General features: G+C 32.2%; 1 protein-coding gene across 7 annotated transcripts; it reads right to left on the bottom strand.

Moving 5' to 3' along the window:
- Positions 1–9,330: 9,330 nt before the first annotated feature.
- LOC111052830 lies at positions 9,331–20,177 on the bottom strand. 7 transcript variants are annotated; one of them, XR_005572948.1, is made up of 5 exons: positions 20,051–20,177; positions 19,113–19,242; positions 14,849–14,919; positions 13,392–13,511; positions 11,974–12,112 (listed from the first exon to the last, which is right to left on the bottom strand). XR_005572948.1 is itself a non-coding variant. In XM_039441300.1 (4 exons), exons 1-4 carry the CDS (start codon positions 20,124–20,126, stop codon positions 13,456–13,458), a joined length of 333 nt encoding a protein of 110 aa, XP_039297234.1. In that variant the 5' UTR covers positions 20,127–20,177; the 3' UTR covers positions 13,125–13,455. The 7 variants fall into 7 exon arrangements, 1 of the variants encoding a protein (XP_039297234.1); XM_039441300.1 differs by lacking the exon at positions 11,974–12,112 and having other exon boundaries at positions 13,125–13,511; XR_005572950.1 differs by lacking the exons at positions 11,974–12,112; positions 13,392–13,511; positions 14,849–14,919; positions 20,051–20,177 and adding exons at positions 9,331–9,646; positions 19,847–19,987.
- Between the last annotated feature and the right edge of the window lie 1,545 nt (positions 20,178–21,722).

Raw genomic sequence — 21,722 nt, forward strand, 5'->3', positions numbered from 1 at the left:
TTTTTCGAAATTTGAATTCGTCAACCCACATAAAACCATCCATTACACTAAAATCTGCAGTCAGACTATTTCGTTCTGAATTAGTCATATTTTGATGAATAAAGCAAGTAAACAGCAAAACAAAAAAAAACTTAAATTAGCCAACAGATTATCATGCAAGCAAGCTAACACATATTTATATGTTTAATACTAATATACTAATCTTGCATCCTATAAGCCTATTTCAATTCTTACAGCTCATCATGAAAAATTAATTCAGTAACATTATTGTTATAGTTGAGCGTTAAATATTCCACTAGGTAATTGGTATCAGAGCATGTCACACTTAACTTTATTTTTTGAATCATTAAATTCATCTGACAATCAATATTTTCATTTATATCTCAATACGGACTTCCTATGTGCTTAGTCATGCAGCATTTATTATTCCGAAAACATATTCCTTCTCAATCAATTAGTAGTAATATCTATCATTAAAGTGTTGGATTAAATAAAATAGATAGGTGAATCAGTGTTCCAAAGATCAATTTAATGTGTTCATAGTTGTTGATTGTCAGTAGATGGTCCAGGAAATACGCGATATACGATGAATCACACAGAATTCCATATTATTTCCATCTTCCATTTTAGGATGGATATAAGCTGAGCTAAATTAAAAAATTGTAAATTATTCTGTCATTCTTCAGTAATTAACGAATGCAATATGAACAACTCTCTTTCGGTTGAATCATTAAATTTATCTGACAATCAATATTTTCATTTATATCTCAATACGGACTTCCTATGTGCTTAGTCATGCAGCATTTATTATTCCGAAAACATATTCCTTCTCAATCAATTAGTAGTAATATCTATCATTAAAGTGTTGGATTAAATAAAATAGATAGGTAAATCAGTGTTCCAAAGATGAATTTAATGTGTTCATAGTTGTTGATTGTCAGTAGATGGTCCAGGAAATACGCGATATACGATGAATCACACAGAATTCCATATTATTTCCATCTTCCATTTTAGGATGGATATAAGATGAGCTAAATTCAAAAAATTGTAAATTATTCTGTCATTCTTCAGTAATTAATGAATGCAATATGAACAACTCTCTTTCATGAGGTGAATAATTTTTTCCAACATTTTCCAGTTGGTCCAGGAAATACGCGATATACGAAGAATCACACAGAATTCCATATTATTTCCATCTTCCATTTTAGGATGGATATAAGCTGAGCTAAATTAAAAAATTGTAAATTATTCTGTCATTCTTCAGTAATTAATGAATGCAATATGAACAACTCTCTTTCGGTTGAATCATTAAATTTATCTGACAATCAATATTTTCATTTATATCTCAATACGGACTTCCTATGTATCCATTCTCAATGATAGGGGAGTTATAATTATTTGTATAGGTCTTCTAAGAAACCATTATCTTCAGCTGGTACCAATCAACTAAACTTCAACTCCAAACTACCGTATTAATACCAGTACCTGGTATACAATTTATAAGTCTATTACAGCTGTTAACTTTAGATGCTAAATCATATTATCAAAACATTATCTTCAATCATGATCATCTTCCCGTTCATCGGTAGCCGCTGGGCCGACAATTTTGGAAACATAGGTCTGTAGAATGGATTAATAAATAATTGTTATTAGTCCCCCAATCAAAATTTCTATTCAGAAACCATCCCCAATATTCACACAACATATTCCTAAAGTTTCATGCCGTTCTGTCAAGTAGTTTTTAAGTCTATAGGGAACAAACAAAGTAACAAATTAACACACAGTCATTTTTTATATATATACATAGATTATTTCTTTCTTACATAATTATCTTTCTGTTGTTTCCACTTATTTTTTTCTGTTACAGTTTCTCGATTGATCAAAGCACCACAGGCTGCATCGTTCGTCACCTCTGCCTTTAAGCGCATTATCACTTACTCCAATAAGCCACCCAAATATCCTTAATAAGCAATAGAAGTTCTTATCGACTGTGTATGACTCATTAATATCCATGCTTTGTATAAATTTATGTGATAGACCTACTGGTATTAATGTTGATGTACTGTAATTTTTTTTGCTCATGTATAATTGATAATAATACATTAAAAATAAATAAAATGTTAAATTATTATTGTTGGTTTTTATTGAACGAGCGTTAGCAAGTTCTCACTTTTGACTTACTGAGGGCCAAAGTCGTCCGTCTGTTTGTATGCTCTGCAATAACTTTAGAAAGAATTGATCAATCAGTTTCAAATTTTAAACACATATTCTTCGAACCTTTTTACAGGTCAAGTTTGTGGAACAACAAAATTTACTTACTCCATCGTCCTTTTTCAGGATATAACGAATGACATTAGAAGTGCATAAGAGAAATAGTATATTTTGCACCTAGAGCAGAAAATGAGATTTTTCCAGCTTGAAATCGGTTTTCAAGTCCAAGGCCGTAGGCCGAGGACTAGAAAAGATTGAAAGCCAGAAAAACATTTTTGCCCGTGGTGCAAACGATATTTTTCGCCACACTACAGGTATTGCTGACAAAATAAATAAAGAATACTTGTTATCGTACCTATCTCTTGATTTTAGTGGTAGAAGATTTGCAGTCCGGATTTCAGATTCTTTTAAAATTTCACTTGGAATATCACGGGCGTCATCTTCAAGCATTTTTGAAAATTTGGAATGCGCTAATCAACAATAAATAATTGAATAAAACTGGTTGCAAAGCGAATGCTGAATTAGTTTGATTTGAAACTCGAACTGAAATCATGGCGATTTTAGATGATGAAGAAAGTGGACACTCGCCCGATCTAGCGGATGACTTATCAACTACGGACTTCCAAGACCGGCTGGAAAGAGACCACTTTCTGGCCTAGACCGGAAAAGAAGCCCTTTTCTGACGTCAGGCGAGAGTCGTCTGCAAACAAGGTCTTTCAGATCTACGTAGGGACTGGAAAACAGACCCTTTCTGTGCAGTGTGGTGAAAAAGTAGTTTTGATTTATCATTTAGTCAGCTGAAGAATTCATTGCATGCAATTTATCCATTCATTCATTCATTCATAACATAAGTTGAAACTATTTGGAAGCTATGACAGCACAGACATGCGTCTGCATGCGTTGACACCAAATGTGTGATGATTAAGGGCCGGGTTCTGAGCTTGGCATTCAGCTAAGTTCTACACTTTAAACAGCTGGAGTTGGCTTTCCGGAACTGGGCGTAATTGCAGTCCACGTTTAAATTAAATTTCAAAAAACTAAAAAGTAAAATGGTTAATGTACAACATAATATTTACTTATTCTATTACATCAACAACTGATACGAGTTGAGATATCAATGTACGGCTTTCGCCATTCATTTTTTCTTGGAACTCTGTATCGAAATCATGTATCACCTGAACACCTTATCATTAAAACAAATGAATTTGAATTATATGAGGGACAAAGATGTTGAAGCGAAAGAGTAATTTTCCATTTCAAATAGGATCCCCAATGAAACCCACTGTCAAATTATTCTTGTAAAATGAATATTTTGCTGTTCCATAATTTTCAACACCTCTGTATAATTGAAAGCTGCGGGCTTTTAAGATTGCAATATAACAGTTCTTAAGCGAGTTCTCCAACCCAGGGGGTCACTAGTTATTTATCAATTAAAACTATCAGTTATTTTTAATTAAAACTGATTTGCTCATTGCATTATTGAATAATAAGCATAGTTGTTTTTTTTTTCAAGCAAAAATGTATTTACTTCATGCTACATCGATAAAGGCGAACACACACAGCAGCAGACAGACTGCGGAAAAATTGCTCCTCAGACATCTGTCTGTCTGAATATTGGCCGGGACACACATAACCGCACCGAGCCCGCGCCGACGTACGGCTGAGTGTCAGACGTACGGCGAGTAAGAAAACAAAGGATTTCAAACGGTTAGGGACACATACTACCGCACCGCGCCAGCACCGGCACCGTGTTTGTTGCCCGCGCCGTCACCGACTAGTTCAGAGTACTTTTCGACGGTGAAGGTGCGGCCTTGTTTAAGGCTGTTCGGTACACTTTGTATTATTTAAATTGGATAATCTTTTTCAATATAATTTTCAAGATCATTATAAGAGTTAGAAAAAGTGGCAACTGAAATTTCTAAGTGTTCTAATAAGCGATTTATGGGTTGTCGAAGTGCCAACTTTCCAGAAAAAACGCATATTAGAACAAAGCTAATAATGTACTGAATGTATAAAAAAAACTCCAATGGAAAATTCGAAACCGTTTATGATCTGAAGAGAAAACGGAGTTTAGCACTTCAACAACCCATTACTTGCTCATTAGAGCACTCAAAAATTTCAGTTGCCACTTTTTCTCACTCTTATAATGATCTTGAAAATAATATTGAAACATATTATCCAATTTAAATAATAAAAAGTGTACCGAACAGCCTTAATATAGAGAGTGAAAAACTTATTGAAGAGACACAGAATTTTTCAGTTTTGTACAATCAAAGTGATGAGAAATATGGTTGAACGGAAAAATAAGTTAAAGTAAAAGTAGAATCAAATAAGTTAAGCCAAAGGTATAACAGACATAATATAATAAATAATTAAATAAACAACAAAAAGTGTAAAATAAGGAACCCGTGACTGTGTCTTGAATTTTTAATTTAAAACAAATTACGTGTAGATGCAGAAGGCTGAAGATAACAATTTTATTGTTGATCTATATTTCCGATACATGTATTGTTAGGCACTGAAATATTTATACCAACACTATGATTCTCATTTTCTGTGTCTACAGGTAATTGGTTTAAAATTGAAATTATAAATTCAATTCGAATGTAACAAGATTTTAAAAGTGTTATATTATCAAAATTAGTTTAGTATCAGAAATCAGACCGCAGTAGCACTACAGAACTGAGACACTGCTGTCGCCCGGATATGTGTGCTCTCGCACCGTGGGCTTAGCTCGGCCATACGTCAGCGCGGGCTCGGTGCGTTTATATATGTCCCGGCCTTAAGTCTGCACACATGCGTTTGCTTTTTTCTATGACTGTCTGCTGCTCCGTGCGTTTGCCTTAACACATGGCAAGATGAAATACAGAAGGTTACAAACAAGTTTGGTTTTCAGTGTACTATAAATATCGGGGACCGAGCTTCGCTTTGGAGTACAAAAGCATAAAAATTTATTATGAAAGAAGAAATTAAAATAACATTCATACAGAAATGTTCTATCTAATCACAGTAAATTGAGATTAATTCCCAGAGGAAAGCAAAAATTTCCCTTGCAAAGGCCCAGTTGCACAAAAGCCGGTTAAATTTCAATCCTGATTAACTTCACGTGAACCAAATCAGAGAAGACCATTTCAAAAAGATGGATCTACTGGAATTAATCAAGATTGAAAATAACCCGGCTTTTTTGCAACCGGCACTAAGTACCTGATTGAATGATTACAAAAGTTCAACAGCTGAGTCATAGTTTTGACACAGTCCCACACACATGAACTCGCTCACTCACTTCCATCACCAACAGACGACGAAATAATTATTATCAGCTGTTTTTCCAAGGATGAATAATAATTATCCTTTTAATGTCCTTCAGCGAGTTTTCCCAGGGATGAGACCTAGTGCAATCGAATCTTTATATTATAAACCTACTCTCTTCTGAATTTCGTGAGAATCATTAGAGCCGTTTTCGAGATCCGGTGAAATACAAACATATAAACATCCAAACATCTAAACATATGAACAGAAGTTGCTGTAGGCCTATAGGATTATTATGATATCTGGGCATGAAATTTACATTATGTACCATACTCTGAATAAAACAAGTTGAGACTTGACTAAATATATTTATTGCCAATTTGTGCAAAATATTTCAATATTCTTGCTCAAGTCCTCAGGACTGAATATAATTGATTTAGAAAAATGCACTGGTGATGTGAAATTAGAAAATATATCAAGTCATATGGGCTCTCATGAGATATTTTACATAATTCAACAACACGGATATTTTGTTGAAGTATCAATTTTATTCAGAGTAGATGTGCGCAGGAATCAATTGAGCAGAAGAAAGCTTGTGTCGAAAATCGATTTCAGGCTTCTTAGAAAACAATTTTTTAAATGTTCGATATATCACACAAAATGGTATTGATGTGGTTTTTTAGGACATGGTATTCTCAAACTATTATTTTCTTATAATTATAGTCCTACAGTATTGTATAATTTTTTCAGCACAGGCATTCATATATGCAGACCATTTTCAAAAAATATTATAAGCTTGGTTTACCAGTACTTTTAATTACCGTACTTGATACTGGTGCATTTGAGTACATTCAGGTTCTTTTTTTGTAGTATTCATTTTGTTTTGGAAATAAATAGATGTATCTGAAAAAATGACAGCAAATTATACAGAGTGATTCATAATTATGGTAAAATAATTAAATATGTGATAGTAGAGGTAAAAATAAGAAAAAAGTTCTCATAAACATATATCCATAAACGCTTCATTAGCGAGCTATACAGAGTGAAAGATTTCGCCGGAATTCAGTTCCTCTGGTGAAATACACCGATGCTGAATTGTTTGGGGACTAGTTTTTGAAAAACTTATGCTGGATTCATATGGAAAAATATCTGAAAAACTGAATAAAACTAGTCTGGAAGCTGTAGTGTGAGTAGTTTTTGAGAAAAAAGTTGAAATATGCAAAGAATCCAAGTAGAAAAACACAGACTTCTACGTTTGATGCCCAATAACTTTCTTTAATGACCAGTAAAGAAATAATTTTTCGCAATAGAAATTGTAGAGAATTTAATTCTGAAAAGAATGATGTAAGCTGTGTAGACTAAATTTGAATAAAAGTTGGATAAAATGTATTCTTATGTAGTACATTACACTCCAAAAATTTGCTGTTTTATGAGGAAAGAGCTAATAATTCATAGGTTGTAGCTGATTGCAAATAGAATATGGACTCTATTAACAGCTGTTCCAAAACAGCTGATTTATTTTGTTTTGAATGAAAAAATATTCAAAAGAAATTATCAGCTGAAAATTATTTTCAGAAATATTTTAGCTCACTGTTGAACAAAAAAAAAAAAAACTGTAAGTTAGGCCTACTGTAGCCGCACTGTGTTTTTTGTTTTTGTGTTAAGTGTTAACTTTTTAAAAAATGGCAGGTAATTTTAGACATTATTCATACTCCGAATTAGCTGACATGCATGTAATGTATGGAATGGGACACTACTCTAATAGTACTGAAGCAAGACGTTTGTATCAAGAGAACTTTCCTAACCGAGTATGTCCAAGTTCAAGGTTTTTTGCCATTATTCATCAACGTCTGTCTGAAACAGATTCTTTGATATCCAAAGAGCACATTTATGCAGGCAGACCTCGATATACTAAGACTGTTGAGTTAGAAGAACAAGTTCTTAATGAAATTTATGAACATCCCGAGAAGAACACGAGAGAATTGTCAGTGCAGTTTGATGTCAATCAATCTGTTATTTGGAGGATACTAAAAGAGCAACAATTACATCCATACCACCTCCAGAAAGTTCATACTCTATTGCCACGAGACTGTATTCCCCGTGCTGGTATTTGCCGATGGTTTTTAGTAAAACTTGTTTACCCAAACTTTTTAACAACCGTTTTATTTATTGACGAGGCACACTTCACAAGAAAAGCTATCGTTAACGTCCACAACTAACATATTTGGGCATCTGAGAATTCTCATGCCATCAATCCTAATCTTCCACAACATCAGTTTTCAGAAAAAAACATTTGGGCAGGAATCATAGGAGATCATCTACTTCTGTTCGAGCTTCCTCCCAGGCTTAATGGCATAATCTACTAGTCTTTTGGTATAAGTTTAATGTCATTCAGATATGCTACTTTCATATAAAAATAACTTTTCATAAAAAACCGAATATTTTATTTGCAATCAGCTACAACTTATGAGTTATTAGTTCTCTCCTCATAAAACAGCAAATTTTTGTGGTGTAATGTACTACATAAGAACACATTTTATCCAACTTTTATTCAAATTTAGTTTACACAGTTTACATCATTCTTTTCAGAAATAAATTCTCTACAATTTCTATTGCGAAAAATGATTTGTTTACTGGTCATTAAAGAAAGTTATTGGGCATCAAACGTAGAAGTCTGTGTTTTTCTACTTGGATTTTTTGTATATTTAAACTTTTTTCTCAAAAACTACTCACACTACAGCTTCCAGACTAGTTTTATTCAATTTTTCAGATATTTTTCAATATGAATCCAGCATAAGTTTTTCAAAAACTAGTCCCCAAACAATCCAGCATCGGTGTATTTCACCAGAAGAACTGAATTCCGGGCGAAATCTTTCACTCTGTATAGCTCGCTAATGAAGCATTTATGGATATATGTTTATAGGAACTTTTTTTCCTATTTTCACCTCTACTATCACGTATTAAATTATTTTACCATAATTATGAATCACCCTGTATAATACCATGATATATAATAGACTGAACCCAAAATTGTCTCTCAAATTTTAATAGATTAAATGTTTTCAAATAAATAAGGTTATGATTTCACATTGCTAAAATTTACTCCAACTCTATAAAAAAATATAAACTAAGAATTTTAAATTTCCAAAGTTCCATGGAACCGGTGACTTATATTGGAAATGGAATAAAAAAATTACAAATGAAGTTTAGTTTACATTGAATTCAAATTATCTTTGTAATTGGAAGATTCATGTTGAAAGTAAGCTTACATCAAATTTCCACCTAGAAAACAATATAATATGTCGAATTTAGAATACAAACATTTTTCTATGTTTGTACGTGATTGTGGGTTGTACTGTATTTTATTGGTCGAAATTTAGCTTGATGAGTACCGTATCGTAGTAGGAAATAACAATATTTCCTGTTCTATCTTCTATGGTAGTACAATAGAAAGATGTGGGCCTGATAATAAATGTTATTCAATTTCTCTTTACTATTATTAGTAAGTACGCGAGTATAGTAGTTCGTAGTGGAAGAAGTACATTCGTAGTGAAGCATCAGAACAATGCTCAACGACTAATAATTATGTCTTGTAGGCGAATTTGTCTTTACTCATACTTGATAATTAAATACCAAATTTGATTTTGGAAATACAAATACTTCTGCAACTACGATTATTGACAAGTAAATAGAACAAATGCTGTAGTTTTTGTATGTTATGATGGATTCGTTGAAGAATCAAATAGAATCATCTTCTAAATTACATTCAGACTATTTTTGAAACAATAGTAGTGTTAATACAATGTTCTAAAACTAGCATGCTAAATGGATATAACGTATACAATGAATAAAAAAATATAAAATGTGACACTAACTTGAAAAAGAAACCTTTTATTTCGAAGACTTCCAATTATGGAACAGCTAGTGCTTTATTACAATAATGTACAATACGTAGGGTAACTAGTAGAAAAATGCACTATGATACAGGAATAACAAATTCAATTTCATAATTCCAATTCAAATCAATCTTATTCCATTTGAATGGTATCACATTTACTTTTGAGAGCAGGATTCGAAGGTTTAATAGATATGATCCCAATCAAGGTAACCGCCTTCAAAAGTCTTTCGCCATCATAAGTCAGTCTTCTATGGGCCTGGAGAATGTTGTAAAATGTCAGAATTTGTCCTGCAAAACATTTAATGGAATAAGTTTGTATTTATTGCTGAATGAGCTATTTTTATGAAATAGTATAAGTAACAATATTATTTTCATTGGGTATTAGTAGTGCTGACATCAAAACTGCATTTTGAAGCTCAAGTGAAGGATAAATCTGAGAAGACGAATCTGGGGTTGAACTTGGCATGGAGAGGCATTTTTAATAATGCTAAGGTAGACTTTCCAGCTAAATGTAAATGGTTTAAAGCTTGCGCAAAGACTGTACTGTGTCACGGAGCTCAGGTATGGGATTACAGGCATATTACAGTGTAAGTTACTATATCATGGCTGACATATTCCCTGTTTTGATATTAACCGTTGGGTAGCCTAACAAATTGGTCAGAATGGACTCCCTACTTTCAAATCAGTTAATAGTGCGCAGGTGAATAGTGAAATAAGAGTGGTGGTGTTATATGGCGGAAACTATGTCATTTTAAGTATTCATGTTCATCATGCAGTGGTAAGGTGAGCATCGAGGCTTTATTGTTGGAACGTTCTTTAAAAACAATGACAATGTGGTAGCGACGCAGATGCTTTTTGTAGGCCGTTTGGTTTGAATCTTCAAGACAGTTCCTGATGCTAGAACCATTAAAGCTGTGTTTTCGTAACGGGCAGAAGCAGAATCGATTGCAGCGCACCCAAGCGGGCAGAAACAGTAACATTCAAAGAACTAGTTCTTTGACATGAATGTTGCTTTATGTGTTATGGGTAATGAACTTTTTGGGTTGTCCAAAAGGTAATTCTAAAATGATTATTGGATATTTAATTCAGTAAAGTGAATAAATTGCTTTTTATAACTCAAGATAACTTTTCCACAATTATTAGTCACTTCAATTATGCTAAATTTTATGCTTTATAGGCATGTCAATCAAAGAGTTAACTTTTCATTTCCTATGCTTGAAATTTGTAAGGGTGAATTATTTGAAGTAACTGACTGTATTTCATTATTAATAAGATATTATTTTATTTACTAGAATCATTCCATTATTAATAATATATATTATTATTATAATTATTTTATTAACTAGAATCAATTGCTTTCAGAGTCAATGCATGTTCTTTGAATCACATCGTGTATAGGTAGGCCTACTTACTATGAGCACCGTATTCAACTTCAAAGGCCTATAGCGGCCTATTGAAGCTCTATCGAAAAAAAAAGCAAATTAATAAATGAGTGCTTTTACTTTTGGCATTTTTGGAATCTACGGGTTATATTACACCAAGAGAAATAAATATTGTTAACGTTTTTTAGGCAATTTTATTTTAGTCCCCTTTTTGATCATTGGATAGGTACGGTCCCGGCTGATATATCCAGTAAAAGCTATACGAATATTAAAAATTATTATTATAGATTACTGTAACACATATGACATGTACAAAGTGTATTCAAACAGGCGAACTAATTCTAATAATTATTGTTCATATAACTATATATTGCTAGAATAAACAGGTTCTGTTATGGTACTTTAAAAAACACATAGCCTATTTTAAAATGGATAAATATCTATTAATTATAGAAGGTAACTAGTACCCTTGTGATATTCCAAAATGAAACATGATTAGTTTCGACTTGTTCAATAAGGACTCTCTTGACAATGACTTAATTAGAAACTGCATGCTCATGCTTATTTTGAATATTTTAGGGTAGGCCTACTAGTTATTTTCTATAATTATTAAACATTAAAGTTGCCCTATTAAAATTAATACTTTATTAGGGTATTAATTAGAACTAGAGTAGCCATTCAAACTCCTTATTTACTATAATGTTCTAAAAGCTTATTAATTTTAATCAAAGCCTTGGAAATATAGCCTAGAAGGTAGAATTGAAAGTGATTATATTTGATGTGGCTTGGAACATAATATTTTCAACTTTTGCTTCAGTTATTTTTCATATTCAAAGAATTATTACCCCTTCAATGCAGTACATAAGTACTATTACTTAATTCTTAATGCAATACATAATTGTGGTACCCTATTTTATATCCAATTCAAGTCTATTATTTAACTACACGTTACCTCTAGCATTTGCTAGTCAGCAATGTTAAATAATGTTATTATTTCCAAAAAAAGTAGAAGCCTTACAGAACCAATAAAGTTGTTAATAAGAGTTCGATGCTGTTGGGTTGAATATAATTTTAAAAATCCCTCAAGTATAAACCATCAAAACTCATTTTATTAGCTTCATGTCACTTGCTGTTTTCTTCAAAACTACCTGAATTGAAGCAGTTAGCAGGAGCGATCAGAAAAAGAATATATTATTATGAATAAGATGAAATAAAAACATCAAGATGTACTGAAAAAATGAATATATTTCTTAGATTAGTCCATCTCTTTCTTCTGTAGGCTACTACATCATACACGAATCATATCCATGGAATATTATTCATAGTTGATTTTCTTTGTCATCCTCTACTTCTGGCTAATACACCTCTAGGCCTGAAATCAAAAAGTTATTGATAATTATTTATTATTCATTATAAAAAGACTTTGCAAAGTGAATTCTGGAATTGATTGTTTGTAATCTGTATAAGTTTTTGATTATATTTCTTGGGAAGGAACCCCCCAATAATGACAAAGTAATATTATATGAGAAATTCCAATAAACCAACAATCAGTTAAATTATTATTAGCATCAATCTGTAAGTTGTGTAATTCTGAATGATTGATTGAATAAATAAATAAATCTCCATGCAGGAATTGGGATTAATCAGTGTGCCCCAAGGTCAAAAGAACTTGTTGGTGAACAACATATTTTTGGATACCATGAACAATTCATTTATTTCTGTGGTCAGTGGGCCTACTTTTCGACCGTTTGGTTTACTAAACTCTTCCAAGATGTACTGCATAAAGTAATTATTAGTTCTACATTCAGAGGAACAAGTTTAATGAAACAAATGGGAATAATCAATAAATTAATTGCTTAATCTGAAATGATGATTATCTACAACATTAAAAGTAGAACTAAGTGATTTGAAAATAAATACCAAACTGTAAATACATGAATCTCTCAAAATAATGCAGGCATTTAATAAATTCAATCATAAATTTTAAAAGGTGGAATCACTGTCATTAAAGCTATTATTCAGTGTTTTCTACCAGCACTTGCTGAGTGAATTTTTGAAGTCATCTATTCATAGTTCTAATGTATGGTCATTCATAAAGTTCAACATTCACTCAAGATCAAGATGGACATTTGAGAAGATTGTTTTAAAAACAATGTATTCACTTATCTATTCAGGGAATAGAGCTGTTCATAATATTTGGGATTCCTTCCATAAAGAAATTTATGAAACAAAATCTAATAATGTGATAACATTTTAACATCAAATTATTGATTTAATGTTATCACATTATTAGATTCTGTTACATAAATTATTTCTTTATGGAAGGAATCCCAAATTTTATGAACAGCTCTATTCCCTGAAACAGTGAATACATTATTTTTTAAACATTCTTCTCAACTGTCCATCTTCATCTCATGTGGTTTCACATTGTTTCGAAATATTGTATACTGTAAGCTATTAATGATTTCAAAATTCAGTCAGTATTTCAATTATTTTAGTCACATACCATAGTTATGTCTTACTATTTGAATATCTAACATCAAATCGATAATAAAACATCGAAGTGGATAAACTTTTTGAAAAAAATGGGAAACTGTATAAAATGACATCGCCTATATAAAGTTTGAAAAATGGGTGTAATTTTATCTTACCTAACTAACTTATTCTAACCATGGGTTCCAAAGAATTTTTCCATCCTGGTCAACAAAAAAGAATTCATATGCATTTCCTTTTGAGCACATTCTCTTCAATATTTTGTTTGTAAATAGTACCTGAAAAAAGAAACATATTTAATCTTTCAACATATATCCATTTTGGAGATAAAGTGAAGTTAATCATCAATGATAATACATAGTTTGGACTTTGAATAAATTAGAAGTGAACTGGGCCTCGAAAAACTATTTACATTAGATAGACTATACATACTATAAGTATATAGCCTACTTACATTTGTAGCACATAACAGAAAACACTTTAAAGTTTTATAATATAAATTAAAACAAGAGACACACGACATGGATAGCTTAGATTAAAAACACTAAAAAACTTACATTACACTCTCTGTTCGGTCGAGAAAAGGGACTCAGTTCCTTGAATATTTCCGATTATAATGTAAGTTTTTCAGTGTCTTTAATCCATCTATGTTGTGTGTCTCGTGTTTTAATTTATACTATTTACATTGATTTACCTGGCCTCACGCAATATATCGATCAATAGAGCATGAATAAGTGTTTCAAATACATTACTATTTTAGTTTTAAATGAGTTTGGTAGCAATGGTCAAGCAGAAAAATAGTACATATTTTATCTTCTTTCAATATTCAATTACACTGACTCTGATCAAGTTATTTCTATAGGTTAACAATCTATGTAATTTTGTTTCCAAGTGAATTTAAATTAATTAAAAGAAGATTAATTTATAGATAGGTACCAAAGACAAAGTAAATGTTCTAATAGTCAGGTTAGTTTTGTTATCGTATTGATAAACTATGGGTTTACAATATTTTGAGGTACAACAAGGATAATGGAAGTTTAGGAGCCTAAGAATGTAATGAAATACTTCAAAGTCAAATAATGATGTTATTTTCAATAAATCGGTTTGTGTAAACTACTAGCTGCATTATAAAAAATGTATTTTGTGATTAGGCCAACTCAATGAAAGTTTAAAAGATTGTTAGCATGAAATGCTATCTTATCTTATAATGAAATGCAAAATGTTATCTTGGTTGAATAATGTTTTGAATCTGATCATTAATGTTAATCTAATCAATCAAGCTTGAATGAGTTTAAATAATTGATTAGATTTATCTCTTTCTTGTGATAATTCTCTGCCATAAACAAACAGCCTAGTCTAGGCTTTACAATTACATTATTATTAAATACTAGAAATTATACTTTAAATAAATAAATAAACTTTCGTCAACTTCTAACTTCTTGAAAAATGAAAAAGATAGCAATTTAGACCTAGAGACTAGGTTATTAAAGGCCTACTACAGTAGGCTACCTGAATAAAAATTGTAAACATGCTGGTAGTCTACTTATAAAAATTATATTAAATTGTGTACGGTAGATCTAGCCTACTTTATTATGAGAATTTTAAGTCTACTTACTTGAATCCTCTATCATATCAGCAATTTTTAACCATATTCTATTTTTCAAATAGGTAATTCGTTGTGCAGGTCTGGAAAGTACAAAACTTTGAACTGTCGCATCAAATTTATAATGAATTTTACGCCTTTCTGTTGTAAATCCATTTTCAATTTCTCTTGTAAAAATTATAAGAATAAAGAAATCAATGGAAATATTCTAAACCTCAATTTTCTACTGCAAATTAATTTCACAGTATAATAGTAGCAATCCGAAATCTGACAACTGACAGCAAAATAATATCAAAACAAACCAACCAACAATCAAAGGTTGAGGTTAAAAAGAACATGGCGTCTGATCCAGAGAAAGAATTATTCTGCCGGTGTCACGTGATCAGAGCAGAAAAAGAATTCGAAGCTGTCTGTTCCCGTCGACAGAATCCCGAAATTAGTTCTTTTTCGACAAAACGGTTCACGAGCAGTGATCGGTCGAAGCAAAATAGCATTGTGTTGATAGGCCTTAAAAAGAACGGCAAAATGAACGACAGTTCGTTTCTGATTTGAACAGTTCTTTTTTTCTGCTCAACTTTCTGTCGATGGGTGAACACTCCCATAAGAACCAATGTTAATTGAAAGTGAATTCTGTCGTCTGCCCGTTACGAAAACACGGCTTAAGAAATGGCTTACTACTGTATGGTCGAAAGGATCTGCACTTACTAGAAAACAAGCTGGGCAACCTAAAAAAGATGGGGTACCTGAAAATATCGCGGCAGTGAGGGCGTCCATTGAACAATCCCTATCGCGCTCTGTGTGGAAACATCCATCTTCACTTGGAATATCGTCCAGAAAAGCAAGGTGAATTTTACACTTTGATCTCCATTTACACCCCTAAAAGATTATGGTTGTTTCAGACGACTGGTTAAAGCATACAGATGCTTGCAACGCACTCTTAACCTCTGTGCAACACGACACTATTCTGTGGTCTACAGATGAAGCATATTTTCACGTCTCCGGATCAGTAAATACAGGAAGTGCAGATCCAGTCGACCATACAGTAGTAAGCCATTCCTTAATGGCGTCGCATAGGTTCATCAGAAAGCCAGTCATGATTATTCAAACCAAACCACCTAAAAAAGGTTTAAAAGTATCATTTTTCAGTGTTTTGCTTCCACGCTCATATCTTGAAAACAAGGCATTCAACCGACATAACTAATTATTCAAAAATGAAGCTTGATACATTCTCTACACTTTTTGTTTAGAGAAGTTTTGTGATATTCCCAACAGTTCCCCAGATATTCGCTCTTGAAGGTGTGTAATTGTTCAAGTAACAGGTTTTTATCCAATGTTTTGCTCTTTCAGGGCTTATAACTCTCCAAAAATGCATCATAAGATGGGGACTTTAGATTTGTTCTCCTCTTAACTAGTCTCAACAAAGCTGCAAAGTCAAAAATTTTGTTTGAAACATTCCCTCCAAATTCTTTTGTCAATCGGTGTATTGTTGCAGAAATGGATATTTCACACTCAACACTAAAGCTGCTGCAAAAGGTGTAGAGAAATTCGTAAAAGTGTGAAATTATACATCAAATTGAGGAGAATTTAATGCTCTATAAGCTCATAATCAACATGGATTTTTCCTATCGGTTTTTAAAAATTTATAAGAGCAAAAATAGTAAAATCTGGTGTGGCGCACTCACACAACTTTCCTTGCCGTTATGAAAATTTATCACCTGACGCTAGTGTTCCCGCGCATCGCAAGTCTACTATGCAAAGATCTAAGCCAGCTGGTGACAGGACTATAGAGCTGGAGAAGCACGAGGTCTGCTATCTCTTCATAGTGGATGATTTAATAGAATCAACAGTTGCCAACAGTTTGCAATTGAAATAATAACATTTTCTCGAATTTCGAGCTTATTTAAAATTTTAGGTGAAAATGTTACTGAACATTAATTGTAGAGATTTTCATGCTCAATCTTTTCCATTTGGATTTTTTTGTTTAAATTGTATCTGAAGCCTGATAATTGGAAATCTAAAATCAAATTTTACCTAGATGGGGCGGAGCTCCTGAAATTTCTACAGATATGGGACTTGTGTCAGTTGATAAAGCTTAACAATGACTATTTTAGGTATAAATTTGATCAAAATCGTTGGAGCCATTTTCGAGAAAATCGCGAAAAACCCTGTTTTTGACAACATTTTCGCCATTTTAGCCACCATCTTGAATTGCATTCGATCGAAATTGGTCGTGTCGGATCCTTATAGGGGAAGGACCTTAAGTTCCAAATTTCAAGTCATTCCAGTGAATTGGGAGATGAGATATCGTGTACACAGATGCACATACACTCATACACACACACACATACAGACCAATACCCAAAAACCTCTTTTTTGGACTCAGGGGACCTCAAAACGTATAGAAATTTACAAATTGGGGTACCTTAATTTTTTTTGGATAGCAATGACAGTAAAAACCACTTTTTTGGACTCAGGGGACCTTGAAACGTATAGAAATTTAGAAATTGGGGTACCTTAATTTTTATTGGAAAGCAATACTTTCCTTACCTATGGTAATAGGGCAAGGAAAGAATACTTTCCTTACCTATGGTAATAGGGCAAGGAAAGAATACTTTCCTTACCTATGGTAATAGGGCAAGAAAGTAAAAAAATTGGTGGTAATTGTGTTTTTTTTAAATGTCACACCTTCAAGAGCGGATATCTCAAAAACTAGAGGAGATATAAAAAAGTTGTAGAATGAATATTGTAGGATATTATGTAAGCTTTAATTTGTTATATAACAGTTAAGTCCTTAAGATACATAGTTTTCGAGTTTTATGCGAGAAACCAAAAAATGGTACCTTTAAACCACCCCCACCCCCTTAGCACAGGGGTGGGACTTTTAATATTACCTCCTTATTACCCTCAACAGATCTGCGGGGTCAAAAATTGTCTTCCAAACATTTCCCTCTATACCCTTTTTTGAGCATTCATTGCCTGGACTAAATGTCAACCAGGGGTTGGGTGACTTTGTCTAACTTTGAAAAATATATGGAAAAAAGTTAATTTTCAAGATTTATACAAAGTAAAACCAAATGTCAACCTTTAAAATGGATAATTAAATTAAAAACAAATGAAAACCACTTCAAAAAATTACAAGTTATTTATTGAAAAATATTTATGTTTCTGCTGCCTAAAATTTTTTGTAACATCGGGGCATGTTGGCTCCAGCTACAGAATAAGCAAAAAATGAATATTGAGATCATATTAATATTAAGCAAGGTGAATAATTATGTTTTATTAGGTAGAATACATTATATTTATCATGCATTGAATTGTATTTGCATAATATATCCGACATAATAACACAATTTTTATACTGGGACAAAGTCACCATAATTTTAACCTGAAATAATGACTTTCTAAAATAATCACTATGTATACCAATTAAAATATAATAAAAAACAAAAATGAAATGTACTTGCTGATATTATAAGTCTTTTAGAAATAAGTTTTCTAATAGGCTACGAAGTTTTCAGACAACAAAATCACAAGATGAAGCAAGAAGCTAGGTTTTATGTCGATAATTCAAGTAATATATCGAGATTCGACAAGATATCAATTGTAAAACCTAGATAATGATCAGGGCTACGGATATAAATGTTAAACATCGATTTCGGATTACAGATATCGGAGATAAAACGATTTGAATCTTTTTCCGCGACATGGGTCAAAGTCACCCCGGTTGACGGTATTTCACAAAGGCAACTTTCTAGAAGTATTTTAAGCCTAGGTGATGGAAAATGATACAATATAAGTAGAGTTATAATAAATGAGGTTATGTAGAGTTCTTTTTTATTATTGTATTAACTTAATGATGAGTTAATAGGAAAAATATAAAATAAAATAATAATTGCTATGGATTCACAAAAAAGCTTGTAGTGCACCCAATAAAACACAGAAAGCGAGATAGGCTAAGGGGCTAAGCTATCAATCTGTGATAATAGGAAAACAGCTACCGGTACCGTATAGGAAAACTTTATTTTCTATAAGAAAACATAGCAAATCAAGTAGCCTATAGGTGCATCAGTACCTAGGTTTACTTATTGCAAATGTTAATTAATTTCATTAGATTATTGGAACACTTCAACTCTTATTTTATAGCTTTTATAAAGTTTCTAGTTTTTAATGCTCCCAAAGAACTTGCATTACTGGCAAGGGCTGAAGAAGTAAATAAACCATTCACAAAACTTAAGTACATCTAGTTTTAATAGGTTGATATTAAAAGAAAACTCACTTGGTATGTTTTTGATATTCCATTAGCTTCATTAACTTGAGCCATTCGTTCACCACAGAAAACTCAAAATATAAGGTACGATATAGGCAGTAGTAAGGATGATACGCAGGAAAGCAATTGCTATTGTTATCTGAAAAATAGTTTCAAATTTATTAGGCCTAGCATAAATTAAATAAATATAGGATAAGTGAATTATCATTAGAATAAAACTAAATAGCCAAAATGAGTTAAATAAATAAATAATATGGTATGCTACTCTAGTTTTAAGTTTGCTGTTTTTGAAAACATTGAAAATTTAAAGTTGTTTTTCTTATTGTATTACTTTATGTGATACCCATGATTATAAAATAAAGTGATAAACAAAGAAAAAAAGGTTGATCAACCAATCTCATTGATTTACAGTGGAACTTGCTTATTGTTCAACTCTAAATGTATAAGGAAATACTGTACCTATGTAACTAAGTTAATGACCGACAACCTTGAAAAATAAACATTAATTGTTATCATAGATAAATAGCAACATAAACTGTTATAATATTTCAATAGAAAAGTTCAAATTAACCTAAATAATGAAATACCAACATGAGAGTCAGTTTCTTTCTTGTTATAATAAAGATTTTTTTTTATTAGGTAGGCTACATTATTGCTACTTCATTTTATAACTAATACCATAACCAACAGTAAAAACACGAATTATAATTATATTGGTTTATAGAATAATAGTCATGTACTACATTTATGCAAGTTTTCAAAACTCTGTTATCTGTTTCAAACAAGACTGACGACTGTTGAGTGTTGATGTGTTGAATTTATTATAGGTTAACTGTAGAACCCTTCATTTGTTTTGCGATAAATTTGTTTCATCCCACATCTACACAGTCTCGCTAATAACGATCGATATTGTGAATTCGATATATTTCCAATTCCACATACAGTACCTTCAATTCCACCAGCTGACAAGATATTTTGAGTTCCGTCAGTCTGCACGATATTCGGAGTTCCGCCTGTCAACATATGCGGAGTTCCATATATCACCAATTCCGGCCAGCTGCAAGATATTTTGAGTTCCAGATATATTCCCAATTCATGCGACCCGTCTCAGATACAGAGTAACGGCCAGCAACGGTCACAGTTATCACATAGTTATTCAAAAGTATTCTTTGAGTATCTATAGTGAGGTCCACGTTATAATGGTAGTGTGTGATTTGCAATGGTGTTGCTATCCTTGTGTATCATTCAACAAAGCAGATGGCGCTATCTCTTTCACGCATTGCAAGGTAGAAATTCAACTAATTGACAAAATAGGGTTAAGGGTTAGGTTTTATTTGGGTTATATTTATAATGTTTCATAAGGATAGGTTAGGTCTTTGCTTTGAAATCGCAATATGCTAGAAGGGGCTAGGGTCCAGGTAGAGTTATGTTTTTGTTGTTTCAAAGGTTTTATTTTTGTTATATTTAATAATGTTTCATAAGGGTAGGTTAGGTTTCTGCTTTGGAATTGCTATATGCTAGAAGGGGCTAGGGTCCAGGTAGAGTTATGTTTTTTGTTGTTTCAAAGGTGAGAGGATAAGTAAGGGGGTTAGGAGTTTGCTTTGAAATCCAAAGTATTGAATGTGAAAGGGTTAGGGGTTAGGTTTTTTTAAGTTATATTTAATAATGTTTCATGAGGCTGGGTTAGGTTTTTGCTTTAAAATTGCAATATGCTAGAAAGGGCTAGGGTCCAGGTAGAGTTTATGCTTTTTGATATTTCAAAGGTGGAAAGATAGGTTAGGATTTTGCTTTGAAATTGCAATATGCTGGAAGGGATTCGAGGTTTTTCAAATAGTTATGTTTATTGATGTTTTAAATGTAAAAGGGGAGGTTGAGGGTTCGGTTTCCAATGGTGATTTATCATTAAATTCGATTCAATATTCAACATATTATCATTATTTCATTTAATAAAAGAAAGAGTACTTTTCAATAATATAATTAATAAAATATAATGGTTGTTATTCAACTAATGTTAAAAAACACCAACTAGGTCAGCATATTGTCATTTCAAAACAAAAACCGAACCCTCAACCTCCCCTTTTACATTTAAAACATCAATAAACATAACTATTTGAAAAACCTCTAATCCCTTCCAGCATATTGCAATTTCAAAGCAAAATCCTAACCTATCTTTCCACCTTTGAAATATCAAAAAGCATAACTCTACCTGGACCCTAGCCCTTTCTAGCATATTGCAATTTTAAAGCAAAAACCTAACCTAACCTAAACTTATGAAACATTATTGAATATAATCCAAAAAACTCAACCACTAACCCCTAACCCCTTCACATTTAATAATTTAGATTTCAAAGCAAAATCCTAACCCCCTAACCTATCCTTTCACATTTGAAACATCAAAAAACATAACTCTAACTGCACCCTAGCCCCTTCTAGCATATTGCAATTATAAAGCAAAAACCTAACCTATCCTAATAAAACATTATTAAATATACCTAAATAAAACCTAACCCCTAACTCTTTCACATTTGTTGAACGATAGACAAGGATAGCAGCACCATTGCAAATCGTACACTACTATTATAACGTGGACCTCACTGTAGATGAGGATAAAAGAATACT

The sequence above is a fragment of the Nilaparvata lugens genome, chromosome X (assembly GCF_014356525.2).
Source record: "Nilaparvata lugens isolate BPH chromosome X, ASM1435652v1, whole genome shotgun sequence".
Lineage (NCBI taxonomy): Eukaryota > Metazoa > Arthropoda > Insecta > Hemiptera > Delphacidae > Nilaparvata > Nilaparvata lugens.

Coding starts and splice junctions, on each gene's coding strand:
- LOC111052830 (XM_039441300.1), bottom strand. CDS start 20,126: ATGTTGACAGGCGGAACTCCGAATATCGTGCAGACTGACGGAACTCAA. Junction 14,920..19,112: donor GAATATCAAAAACATACCAA/GTGAGTTTTCTT, acceptor TGTACTTTCCAG/ACCTGCACAACGAATTACCT. Junction 13,512..14,848: donor TGATATGATAGAGGATTCAA/GTAAGTAGACTT, acceptor TTCTTTTTTCAG/GTACTATTTACAAACAAAAT.